This window comes from Tasmannia lanceolata, unplaced genomic scaffold, assembly GCF_043159265.1.
Source record: "Tasmannia lanceolata isolate RefF3 unplaced genomic scaffold, GAP_Taslan_0.1 ptg000012l, whole genome shotgun sequence".
Classification (NCBI taxonomy): domain Eukaryota; kingdom Viridiplantae; phylum Streptophyta; class Magnoliopsida; order Canellales; family Winteraceae; genus Tasmannia; species Tasmannia lanceolata.
In genome coordinates, this window is record NW_027518689.1 from 32,865,184 (window position 1) to 32,877,878 (window position 12,695).

General features: G+C 40.1%; 2 protein-coding genes across 2 annotated transcripts; one reads left to right on the forward strand and one right to left on the reverse strand.

The window, feature by feature from the left end:
• Nucleotides 1–8,061: 8,061 nt before the first annotated feature.
• LOC143887895 (Transmembrane proteins 14C) lies at nucleotides 8,062–10,826 on the forward strand. The gene is made up of 4 exons (XM_077392135.1): nucleotides 8,062–8,408; nucleotides 8,488–8,552; nucleotides 10,352–10,439; nucleotides 10,516–10,826. Exons 1-4 carry the CDS (start codon nucleotides 8,165–8,167, stop codon nucleotides 10,623–10,625), a joined length of 507 nt encoding a protein of 168 aa, XP_077248250.1. The 5' UTR covers nucleotides 8,062–8,164; the 3' UTR covers nucleotides 10,626–10,826.
• A 145-nt stretch (nucleotides 10,827–10,971) lies between these two features.
• Nucleotides 10,972–12,124, reverse strand: LOC143887896 (non-specific lipid transfer protein GPI-anchored 30-like). The gene is made up of 2 exons (XM_077392136.1): nucleotides 11,718–12,124; nucleotides 10,972–11,306 (listed from the first exon to the last, which is right to left on the reverse strand). Exons 1-2 carry the CDS (start codon nucleotides 12,019–12,021, stop codon nucleotides 11,143–11,145), a joined length of 468 nt encoding a protein of 155 aa, XP_077248251.1. The 5' UTR covers nucleotides 12,022–12,124; the 3' UTR covers nucleotides 10,972–11,142.
• Between the last annotated feature and the right edge of the window lie 571 nt (nucleotides 12,125–12,695).

The window sequence follows — 12,695 nt, forward strand, 5'->3', positions numbered from 1 at the left end:
CACCAAATAATTTGGCTGTGTCTACTAATATTGGCACTGCCATGTTTTGATAACTGCCCAAACCACAAACTCATCTTGTCTTTTGTTTTTTGTTTTTTGAACAGCTGTATTACATTTCCAAATTCCAAAAGCTCTTAGTAGCCTAATAAACAGGAAAGGACAAGCTAAGTTCGTGCAATTATCAAAACATGGTAGTGCCAATATCTGTAGCCAATAATTTTGGCCTATACAAATGAGATTCACAAAATCCCTTGCTTTGATGATGGTACTTTTCTTTTTGCTTTTTTAGGTGGACGTTATAAAGATGAGATCCAACGGCTCAGGATCATCCCACAATCCCAGTCCACTAACTGCAATCAGGTATGTTCCCTGCCTTTTTTTCTCATCCAAATGGAAGAATTATAGCTAAATCTATTAAAATATACATTTCTCCTTCTCTTGGAGGGAAACTCTCTTGGAAGGTGTGAAAATAGTCCGTCTAGCCTGATTTCTCTGTGGCTGTATGTTTAGTCGAATCTCTACGGTACACGTGTGCATGTGTGCCAATCAAGTGTTCAGAATCTATCATCACAGTGCCTCCACGTTGGACGTCCATGGTGCAATCTAAGCCGTCTAATCAGTCGCATGCAGATCCTATGTGCTTCTCCTTATCCTAAAACACCAGCATATGCCTCACGAATCTTGAATCAAAAGTCCAGGCATTGTTTGGATTGCAAGAATAGTTTGGAAAATTTTGGGAAGGAAAAATATTTCTGAATTTTCTCACTTTTTTTAGGGAAATGATTCCAGCACAATTATATTTTGATATATGCGCACATGTATCTTGTCTTTTAGTATTTAAAAAGGGTTTACGGTTCCCAGAAAGCACCTAAGAGACAATTAAATACTAAAAGACAAGAAACATGAGCGCATGTTATCAAAACATGTTTGTGCTGAAATCATTTCCCTTTGTTTATATACTCCTGTAATATGATAACTTCAACCAAACCTATTCAAATTTTCCTTGGGAGGACCTTTAGTTTGTGATAATATCGTTTTCCCCACTAAATCTTAGAGAGAGAATTTTCTCAAGAAAATTTTTCCCATCAAAATTGTTTTTCTTGCAAACCAAAAACTCAGCGAGTGAAATCTTGGGCCTTGATGACATGTTTTCCCTACAATTGGCTACACATTGAACTTAGCGAGTGAGGTCAGGGATCGTGGTTAGTACTTAGACCTGCTAAATGTACTTCCATGCTATTAGTAAAAGACACGTACAATCCATGTCTACTTTATGGTGGGTCCTGCTTATGTATTGATCCTAACCATTAATCTGCTCCAAAAACTTTTGTCATTAAACTCACTATTTAGTAGGGATTTTCAAACTCTATTCCCTATTTTTAAACTATTTATTAACAAGTGACGATTGGGTGACATCATCGCATAGGTGGGCTCCACCTATACATTTGTATGTCCATTTCCTTATTTTAGGTAGATAAGCTGAGATTGGGTTTTCATTCCCTGGACCCTTCACCAACCTCTTACAGTTCCTTGACGAAGAGAGGAAGGGGGGAGAAAAATAGTCATTTGAGCATGGTTTGGGGGCTTAATAATGGACGTAAATTCTTTTTTAGGTCGAAAGAAACGGAGCCTGAGGGTAAAAATAAGATGAGAAATATCTTTTTGTTGGAGACCTTGGGGTTATGTTCGGTGTAAAATGGGCGAAACAATTCACATTTTCACATGAATAAAACATTTTTAAAGCTCTGTTTCTTTTTTACAGCGTGAAACGAATTCATACATCCATTTCTGCACTTAAAAATGTTGTAATTAAAGTCTGTTTTATGTTTTTTAACGTCCAAAAAAACAGAGCGTAAAAGTAAATTTTTTTTTTGGGGTTAATCAGGGTTCTTACACTGACGGCCATAAGTGACTTAAGGCCTTTACAGGACCAAAAAAAATTTTAGCCTAAAATATCTGGTTGCTTGGGGGCTATAAGTGACTTGTCACCTTTCAAGAGTAAAAGTTTTTGGCCATAAAACACCTGGTTAACATTTTACCCCGTATAAATTTAAACGTTTTTGTTTTAGGTTGGAACAAATGGGACCTTGACAGTTGGGAGTGTACTTCCCAAATATTTAGGTGAGATCATGTTTCCATACATCAAGCCGGGCACACCCTCCCAAGTACTGGTTTCATTTTCCCTTTACTTTTCATAACTAATTTTTTCCGACAATCTCACCCTTTGAACCTTCGCTATCATTTTGTTGGAGAGTGTAAGGGCAGTTTAGTCATTACATGTGTGAGGGATATTATAGTCTTTGTACTTATGTTGCCCTAGATGGGCCTACATATACATCGTTTTCATGGGAGCTCCTTATTGGAGACTCTCCATTCCTCTTCTTCTTCCTCTCTCTATCTAAACTCCAACTTCTAACATGGTATCAGAGCCAAAGGGCTGAGAAAGAAGAAGAAGAGTCTATCCACCATTAGTGGAAATGATAGAAAGAATGTTGGAAACTTGGAAGAGAAATCTTATTTCTAAGGGGGGGAGACTCATCCTGGTTAAAGCAGTGTTAGCTAATATACTAGCGTATTACTTATCTTTGTTCAATTGCCCGGTTAGTGTAGTGTTGAGAATAGAACAGATTCAAAGAAGATTTTTTTTGGGAGGTGCCGATAGTAAGTGTGGCATACCCTTAGTGAAGTGGGAAAACGTTTGTATGCCGATAAAGAATGGTGGTCCGGGGATAAGAAAGTTGAGAGAGTTCAACCGTGCATTGTTGGGAAAGTAGCTTTCGCATTTTGGTATGGAACAGTCTCCCTTGTGGGTAGAGGTGATTGGTAGAAAATATGGCTTCTTAAATGGGAATTGGTGCTCGGACGATTCATAAAGTAAAAAAGGCGGGACTGTTTGGCGAAACATTTTGAGGTTCAAGCAAAGATTTGAGGGGGGTATTCAGTTTAAAGTTTACAAAGGGGATCGTATAAAATTTTGGGTGGATGCTTGGTGCTCTGAGGCACCCCTGAAGACTCTTTTTTCCGGATTTGTTCTCTGCGGCTTTGAAGAAAGATGTGTTGGTGTGGTGTGATTGTTTTGAGATGGTGGATACCAAGGTGGTTTGGAAGCCTAGCTTCAGAAGGAATTTTTTTGACAGGGAGTTAAATTCCGTTTCTCGGTTACTTCATTTGATTGAGAATTGCTATATAAAAAAAAGTGGGGTGGATAAAAGAATTTGGATCTGGGATCCATCCGGCTTCTTCTCTGTGAAGTCATTTTACTCTTGGTTGGTGCATACTTCAGGTTCCCCTCTCGCAGCTGACGTTTGGAAATTCCTTGGGCCTCCATCAGTATCCTTTTTTGGGTGGGCAGTCTGCTGGGGGATGATTCAGACCATTGAATTTCTTAGAAGAAAGGGAATGTGGCTGGTAGATTTATTGTTCGCTTTGTATGGAAGATGGTGAATCTATTGATCATCTGTTTATTCATTGCAAGGTTGCAAGGGAGATTTGGGGTCTCATTTTGGATAGGTTTGGTCTCTGCTGGATTTTTCCAAACTCTATACCAGAACTAGTGTTAAGTTAGGATTTTGTGCCTTGGAAGAAGAAAGGAAAATTGCTTTGGAAGCTGTGTTTGATAGCTTTGTGGTGGATTATTTGGAAAGAAAGAAATTCGCGAGTTTTTAAGGGAGTGGCTAAGTCATCTTACTGGTTATTTATGAAAATTATTGCCTTGGTGATTTTTTGGGCAAAGAGTCTTCCGCAGTTTTAATTTGTTTCAGCTTTTGATCTGTGGGAAGGTTGGAGAATTGTGTGTTGGGAAGGGGTGAGGAGAGGGAAGATAGTTCAAAGATGGGAGGCTCCTCCTGAAGGGTATTTGAAAATAAACTTTGATGGGTCTAGTTTGGGTAATCCAGGTCCGGTAGGTATTGGTGGTCTTGCTAGGAATTCTGCAGGGGTGGTGTCTTAGGCTTTTGCTGGCCCAATTAGTAGAAGCGACTCATATGAAGCGGAAGTTAAAGTGGCTTTCCGAGGAATAAAACGTCTGAGTAGGGATATGTTCGATAAGGTGATTGTGGAAGATGATTCTTCTAACGTAATCAGTTGCCTATCTGGGAAGAGTGTACCTCCGTGACGCTTTCTTAGCTTCTTTGAGGAGATCACTGACCTTGTTTCAGGTTCATCCATAGTGTTTAAATTTGTTAGAAGAACAGCCAATGGTGAAGCTGATTCCCTTACGAGATCGGGTGTCCATAAAGAGGGTTTGGAATGGTTTGATCATCTCCCTCCGTGAAATGTATTTTTAGTCTGTTTTTTATGTAATTTTTCTTTTCTTTGTATTTTTGTGGACCATCCCGGTTCCATTCTTTCAATATATTGCCATTTCAACAAAAAAAGAGAGAGTCTATCCACCATTCTACGTATCCTCTTTCTCTCGTCTGTGTGTTTCTGCAACCCTTTTCTTATCTGTGTTGTTATCCTTCCTCGGTTTATTAATCGCAAGCATACCACCCCACATTGTGATTATTTCCCATTCTCATGTTTCTCTCTCTCCCTTAATCGCAAGCTTCAGTTGAAACATATCCTGCGATTACCTAAGTTATCCTCATGCAATTATTAATCGCATAACCCACCTCCTACTTGCAATTATTTCTTTGGGTTTCCTTTACATGACAACATCAAGGTTGTTCTTTGCCTTTGTGTTGTTCTGTGTGCTATTACTCTTTGGGTTTCCCCATCGATGGTTTCCCCATGTTGTCTTCTCTCTGTTGTCTTTCTTGGCTTCCATGCCTTTGTGTTGTTCTTCAAGGCGCAACCAAGTGTTCGATGAAATGTCTGAGAGAGGTGTGGAGCCTTGATAGTCATATTTTCTTTGCAAGTTGAAGGCATTTTGCCTTCAACTCAAGGGGGAGTGTTTTCATGTAGTTCTTCTGGTCTTGGAGTGTTCTCTTTATTGTCTTCTCTTAAGGTGGAGTGTTGTTTAGTTGTTGTCTTGATGTTGTTGTTGCCTTGTTGGTCTTGTTGTTGGTGGTTGTCATGTTCCCTGTCGTTGGTTTTGTTGTTGTTGGTGGTTCCACATGGAGTTCCTTGGTAGTCTTTTGTTGGTTGGTTGGCCGTTGCCTTCTTGTCTCCTCTGTAGTTCCATGGATCGAGTATGGTCTCTTGTGGTTGTCTTCTTGTCATCTCTTTCTTTCCATTGTGTTGATGTCAAAGGCGCCCACCAAGTGTTTGGTAAAATGTCTATGAAGGATGTTGTGCCTTGAAGTTCTTCTTTTAGTTGGAAGTTGATAGCCTTCAGCATCAACTTGAGGGGGAGTGTTGTTGTCATGTAGTTCCAAGTATGGAGTGTTGTCTTGTTGTTGTCTTCTTGTGGTATTTGTAAGTAGTCTTTTAGTTGGTTATTTGCTTGTTGGTTTGTTGGTGGACTAGGGTTGGTTGGTGTCTTTTAGTTGGTTGTTGGTTTGTGTTCCTTGTTGGCTAGGTTGGTTGCGGTGGTGGTTGATTGTTAGTGGGTTGTTCGTTGGTTGGTTCTTTGGTTTGTTTGTTGGCCTGGTTGGTTTGTTGTTGGTGGACTCTCTTTGTGAGTCGTGTTGTTGGACTCACTTTGTGAGTCATGTTGTTGATGCTTCTACATGGTGAGTGTAGTTGCCTAGCGTAGTTTTACGCTCTTGTTGTGGTTGTAGTGGTTTGTGTTGCAATTCACTTTGTTAGGACTATATGTCCGGTCGTTAGCATTGCTTTCAGCCTTGTCATTGTTGGGGCTATATGTCTGGTCGTTAGCATTGCTTTCGGCCTTGTCGTTGTTGGTGACTATATATCTGGTCGTTGGCGTTGCTCTCAACCTTGTTGATGACCAGGCGACGTGATTGTGGGAGCAAGTTTTTTCCCACGCGCGCCGGGGTGGCGGGGGATCACCACATCGGGCACTCAGGGAGTGTTTGTTTATCTGCGTTTCTTGCGGACTCGGAACGGTTATCTGGACTCCGCAAGAAAGAGAAATTCAGAGTCGCCACCTAGGTTAGGACCTAGGACCTGTGCTTGTTCTTCCGATGAAAAGGGGATATGTATCCGAATTTCATTAGAAGATCAGTAACCAAAGGAGTTCTTTTGCTCTGGGCCTAGACCTGTTAATTTGCTCTATTTGTTAAGGCATGGTCCTTACAGATATCTGGGTAAGGGTTATGGTTTCAATCGGGGAAGGTGTTAGGCACCCCTCTTGCCCGGATGAATCCGGTCTCTTGACTTGATTTTGCATTTTTGAAAATTTTAATCATGATAACTTATCCTTTTATCCTTTATTTGGATTATGCTTAATTCCAGAATGTAAATAAAATGAATTTACAAAAGAACAAAAATAAGCGATAGTTATCCTGATTGAGATCGTATGCTGTGGTATGAGTCCCAAAAGATCTCGCAGCCGACCACAATCAGGTTAACTAAAATCAAACCGAAAAGACAGTACAAAAAGGGAAAGAAACTCTGGGTTTATGATTCCCTCCGTTTGTCCAACACCATGGAGCGTCAGGGCTCTCGTCTCTGTCTCATTTGTCTATGGTAGAACCAGAGACAGTGGTGGGATAAGGAGAGGGAACGTAGCCCTATTTACAGAGAGGAGAGGGATTTATGTTACATGATTTAGTACAAAAGGAGCCCTAAACCCCATAACTATCCTGCACCGATTTTTTAATAGAAGTGCAGAAAGCTGGGAAATAAATGTAAATTTACCAAAGGAGAGTGAGAGCTTGTCGAGAAACTGGCAGCGTAACGGCACTGATTAGACGAAAGGACTTTAAATTTGTCGAGATTTCAACAGAACAACAACGCTTCTTTGATGAGGGAGCTTCGGGTTTGCCAAGATTTCGGCAGAACAATGGCGCTATTTAGATAATAGGGCTAGGGCTAGGGCTGCAAATGAACCAAGCCGGATCATAAACATGTTTGGGTTCGGCTCATTAAAAGCTCGGCTCGGGCTTGTTCGTTTACTAAACGAGCCAAACCCGAGCCCAAAAATTAGGCTCCTCAAATAAACGAGCCGAACTCGAGCTTTGTATAGTTCGGCTTGGACAAGCTCGTGAACTTTTTAGGCTCGATTCATAAAGCCGAGCTTTAAAGCTTAGATTATGTTCGTTATATATATATATATATATATATATATATATATATATATATATATATATATAACGAGCATTTTTTGCCTCCATAGTTTGAATGGTTAGGATGATCCTATGGATCTGATTTTTTGTGGACACCCTATCTATGTGAGGACCATTCAAATGAATTGTTTGGATCACCCAAACAATGTGGGCCCCCACTGTATTTTAAGGTAGTGTGTAGGTAACTTACCTATACAAGTGTGTAGGAAATGTTCTCTCATATATATATATATATATATATTATATTAATGGTATTTATTTGTTTTGTTTACTAAACAAGTTGAACCTGAACCCAACCAAGCTCGAACGTGGCTTGGTTCGGCTCATTAAAAGCTTGGCTCGGGCCCCTTCGTTTACTAAACGAGCCGAGCCGAGCTCGAGCTTTGTTGAATTTTGGCGAGCCGAACACGAGCCTATAGAATAAAGCTCGTCACGAACACGAGTCGAACCTCAAACTAAGTGAGCCGAACACGAACATCCCAATGTTTGGTTCGTTTGAAGCCCTAAATAGGGTCCTGCGTTCCCCGAAATTCAGCAGCACAACGATGTTATTTGGACGAATGGACTTCGAGATTGCCCAGATTTTGGCAGAACAACGGCGCTATTATAGAAAAATAGCTCGTAGTTCTGTGAAATTCGACAGAATAACGGCGTTATGTGAAGGATTTCACCCCGAGTCTTTAGAAATTCGGCAGAATGCCGACGCCCAGTGTGAGCAACCTATGAATTTCTCTACTTTCTTCTGAAGCAAATAAACTAGGGTTTTCTGATATTCAGAAGGATTTTTGAACTGAAAAACTAAAAAAGGGTGAAAAATCAGAGGTTTTAAAACTATAAACCATAGAGAAGTTAAAAAACTAAAATCTTAAAATCTTTAATCTGATTTTTACTCTTACCCCCCTCCCCCTAAACTATTTACAGGGGGACGGATCCAAATTCGCAGAGTGCGAAATTTTCGCATTGCGGTTCCATCTGTTTATTTGTACAAGGGTTTGGAATCTCTCTCCCACTCTCTGGCAAAGGACAAGATAATGTCCATTTCAACACCCAATCCCTCCGCTCTTCTTCTTTTCTCCCCGTCCTCGCATCCTCTCAGCAAAGCCAAAACCTTCTCTTCCCACATCCATGGCCTCTCTTTCACTCCCCTTCTCAAAACAGGCAAGAAAATAGCCGTGAAATCTGCTACTCGTTTCTGCAATGCTCAACTCGCAGAGCTCGCCCCTGCAACATCAGCAGTCTACGGTACCCTGCTCCTCGGCGGTGGCCTCTATGCCTGTAAGCTTATTCTTTCCCAAACAAACCCTAATTAGGTATCGCCTTGCATCATTCACTTTGAGATTTCATTCTACTGCAGTTACGAGATCTGGAAGCAACGGATCGCTACTCGGAGGAGTATCAGGAGCCGTTCTGATGGCAACCGTAAGGAGGATCTGTTCTCTTGTTTATCCTTTTTTGCATTCCTGTTGAGTAATTGTCACTATATTAGCTTCTTGATTAAAATTTTCTCATCCTTTTCGGTGTCAGAGTTATTTCTTCGCAAATTCAAAATTCAAATTCTAAACTTGCACACATAGGGAACAGAAGATTGTATAGACAGAATAGAAACTGAATGAAATTTACAGATGGATCTATGTGGAAATTAGGGCTTGAGACTATATTGGCGCTTATTATAGACTTATGTTTTGAATGAATGTTAGGATATGAAGATCTTTACTGGAATACGATGATGGCAAACCTTTCTGATTAGTTTTCGAGTTTTCCATTACTCTTAATTTCTTGTCATTTCGTAGGTTTAATGCATAAACTTTTGAATTACAGTACCATCAATTCATCAATGTAAAACCCTCTTACATCAAAACCAAGAGTTGGAAAAGTTATTTTCTTGGAATCTTTAGTTTAATTAAACAAACCAGAGCCACATGATCGATTTCACCCAAGGTTTTCAAAAACAACTCAGATGTTTCGGCTCTTTTTAGCAACCTGAGAGTCTGTATTTTTGCAAGTTACTTTGATTGTTTAATGCATGCAACCCAGCCATGTATCTAAGCCAGAGCTCTGAACATTTCAATTGAGATTAGAGGGAGAGCGGTGTGGAAAGCTTGTCTTGGCTAGCATTTAAAAAAAAAAACACCAATTGGAATCAAAGTTTATGAATATTTTGACATTCTCAGTGATGTCAACTTCCACAGGCCATTTCGCTGCTCGAAACCTGTATCCTTGCCCTCTTACATTGAGCTCCTAACAACACCCCTGCATCAGGGGGTGAACCCATTCTCTTCATTAATAAAATCTCCCACCATTTAAAAAAAAAAATCATACATTGTTCCCTTGGTCAAGAGCAAAACCCAATCCAGTTCTTATTACATTCCAGCTTGTTTTATGAGTAGGTTACGATTTCTTAGCCTTGTAACCGTGGTTTTCAGTTGCTCCATTTAGGCTGTAACTTCAAATATGTTAAGCTTTAAACCATCATGAATAAATGCCCATATTGTAAAAGTACACACATAACTAACACATATATGTTCATACTTGGCACTGGGACATGTGCGATTATGAGTTAAGCACAATGCTCCCAAATCCAGCCAATGTGCTAATGTAAAGTGTCTACAACATCATTGTCATGACCCATGTATGCTATCCACAATATATATATATATATATATATATATATATTGACCAGTCAAGCCAAAGCCTATAACCATTCCATGGGCAATGCCGATATTTCAATGCCCTCACGGGTATACATTAGTGCCCTGGTCTAGACTTCACTTTGATGTCATGCAGTAATTCTACGCCATGAAGGCCCTGAGAACCGATTGTGAGTCATTTGAGTAGCTTGATCCTTGGTAAGCGACATCTTTGCTCACTTCATTTGATTTGTCATTCACTACTCTCACGGTCTCACCTAGTAACCTTCCATTAGCTTCCTCATTTTCATTCTATTCTTGTTTGTCAAACATTGCAAAAAATGTCTGCTTTTTTAAGGACGAAGTCAGATTCGTATTATCTAACCAGTTGTTTTTTATTGCTGCAATTAGTGTTTTTTATGCTCTGATGATGGTGATACTGTACTGATAGCCAGAAGTAGTTCTTTGTTCCAAGTTGTAACACATGTTTTTACACAGAACCAGCTTTTCTACTTATTTCAGTAATTTGTTTAAGATTGTTTTGCGACAAATTTCATTATTCTGATGGAACGGTCTTTGTGCTTCATATAGGCGTATTTTCTCATGCAAGTGCCAGAGACAAAAAATGCTGGTGATGCTCTTGGATTTGGATCTGCCTTTATCTTCTGTTCTGTATTTGGTATGTGTACTTAATTAAGATTAACTTTTCTTGACACAAATTAAACCCAGACTTAGCTCATTTCTTTCTTTTCCAGGTATACGGTTGGCTGCCACTCGTAAACTCATACCGTCTGGCCCTTTACTTGGCCTTTCTTTAGGTGCTTTGGCGGTGTTTATCTCAGCCTACCTGCAAGATAGCATCTGATCCAATCTCCTTTCGAGGACCAGGAAATCACCAATGTTTCCCTTGTTAAAATTAACAAGAGGATAGTTGTATGGACTTCTGATCTGATGGCTCTACCTTATGTTGATTAGGAAGCTGAGTAATTTAATTTAGAACTTTGCATTCTACAAACACTTCTTAGATGTGGTGGATTTTTACTATAGATGCATCGGAGTTTGCTGATTTTTGATGTTTATCTGGGAATGCAAAGGTTCAATTGCATCTAATGTCACATGAGTGGCATTTACTGACACAAATTTTTTTTTTTTTCTGGTTTTTAGAGTGAAAAAATTTCATCCTGCAGTCCTCTTAATTACATAAATCAATCAATATTGAATCATAAGATCAATCTTTATTCAGTATTGCTAGAGCTACAGACACATTATTTGTAAAGAACGATCGTAGCTGGGCAAGAATGTACCAATTACAAAAAGGAAAACAGATAAAAAAAATCACTCAATAAATCCCAAATGTAGAAGAACACAAACAAATCAAATACTCATGCCATGATACTGCTTGATGCCCAAGAAACTTGAATGATCACTGATAACACAGCAGCCAGCAATCCGTTCACCAAAGAAAACCTGCTCGCAGAATTTGGCACCGTGGATTGTGTCGTGGGAGAGCCAGTGGGCGTGCCAGTGGGAGTGCCGGTGGGATTGCCTGCACAAGAATATACAAGTACCATCATTTATGTTCCATCATCATATTACCAACAGTACTGCATATCAATCTTGAACTCCTGATTGTTTTCAACAAATATAGTTATTTAAGTCCTAGATTCAGCTATGAACACTTGTAAGCTTAAAAGTTAGATACCATTCCAAGAAAAAAAGCTTAAAGTTAGAGATAAAAAATATACAAGATTGATTAAACCTCACACCATGAGCTCTAAACCCTAAACCACAACTAGAAACCATGCCATTGGTGGTTGTTCTGTTGCGATGGGGCCTCGTTTTCACGGCCAGCAAGAGTTCTGGTTTTGTTTTACTTGACTAGTAGCACCCAAGATTTTGGTACCCTTTGTCCAGCTAGAAAAGAAAAGAAAAGATGACATGAAAATGAGATGCTTACTTGTACTGCAGGAGGCTGCGTTAACGTTTGCTCCACACTTAGAAGGTAACTGCAGAGCCTGAGTTGCATTAATGCCAGTCTGCCCACTTGCAGTATTGCTGCTCAGCAAGTTGCAAAGGCATTGTGGATTTGAACTGAGAACTGATTTCAGAGGGTCACAACAGCTGCTCGGTGGGGTCGATGTCGAATTGAGGTAGTTCAAGCAAGGGAGAAGCTGGGTTAGGCATGATGTATCTTGAGCGTGAGACTCAGGGGCTAAGACTGCTAAGGCGAGCAAGAAACACAGGGCCAAAACCTTTTCCATGGCCTCACAGATGAGCTTCAAAGTATATGCAATCTAAAAGTTTTGTTCTACTGAGTTATATATGCTCGAGCGACTGTTGTTTCTGTTTTCTTGGGATCCTGCAATATTTATAGATTGTTTCTAAGGTTTGACTGGTTATATGTTTGTGTTATTTTCCTATGTTTTCTTGTTATTGGGTAGGATTGGAGGTAGGTTGGTTATCTAACTCGTCGTGTTGACTTTCTTTGTGCTTTCTTTGTTATTTTGTAGGACTTGAGATGGGACGGTGGTTTGAGGTGGATTTGGTTGAGCAACTTCTTAGTTATGGGATTTGTACAGCTCTTCTATTTTTGGAGAATCTGGCACCACTCCAAGCACTGGTTCAAGGGCTCCGATTGGTTGAAACTTTCGGATACACACGGCAAGGAGATGGGTCCCATAATTTCGACCAATGAGAGCATGGGATCCACACGGCAAGGAGGTGGGTCCCATCATTTCGACCAATGAGAGCATGCCATTGTATGGTGATTGGAATTGGTCGAGATCTGAGATCTACTGTGGATGGGACACATGCCAAAAAGAACATCCATTGGATCATACTTGGGACACATCCCAAGAATCAACGCCCCTTTGTTTTAATCATCCTGTTTGGAGGCCACAATTTAACGGTTAGGATCATATGATCAGTGTGATTT

Excerpts from the sequence above, each read along its gene's own strand:
- LOC143887895 (XM_077392135.1), top strand. The coding sequence starts at position 8,165 with ATGTCCATTTCAACACCCAATCCCTCCGCTCTTCTTCTTTTCTCCCCG. Across the intron at positions 8,409-8,487 it reads CGGCGGTGGCCTCTATGCCT|TTACGAGATCTGGAAGCAAC; the intron begins GTAAGCTTATTC and ends ATTCTACTGCAG. Across the intron at positions 10,440-10,515 it reads TATCTTCTGTTCTGTATTTG|GTATACGGTTGGCTGCCACT; the intron begins GTATGTGTACTT and ends TTTCTTTTCCAG.
- LOC143887896 (XM_077392136.1), bottom strand. The coding sequence starts at position 12,021 with ATGGAAAAGGTTTTGGCCCTGTGTTTCTTGCTCGCCTTAGCAGTCTTA. Across the intron at positions 11,307-11,717 it reads CGCAGCCTCCTGCAGTACAA|GCAATCCCACCGGCACTCCC; the intron begins GTAAGCATCTCA and ends ATTCTTGTGCAG.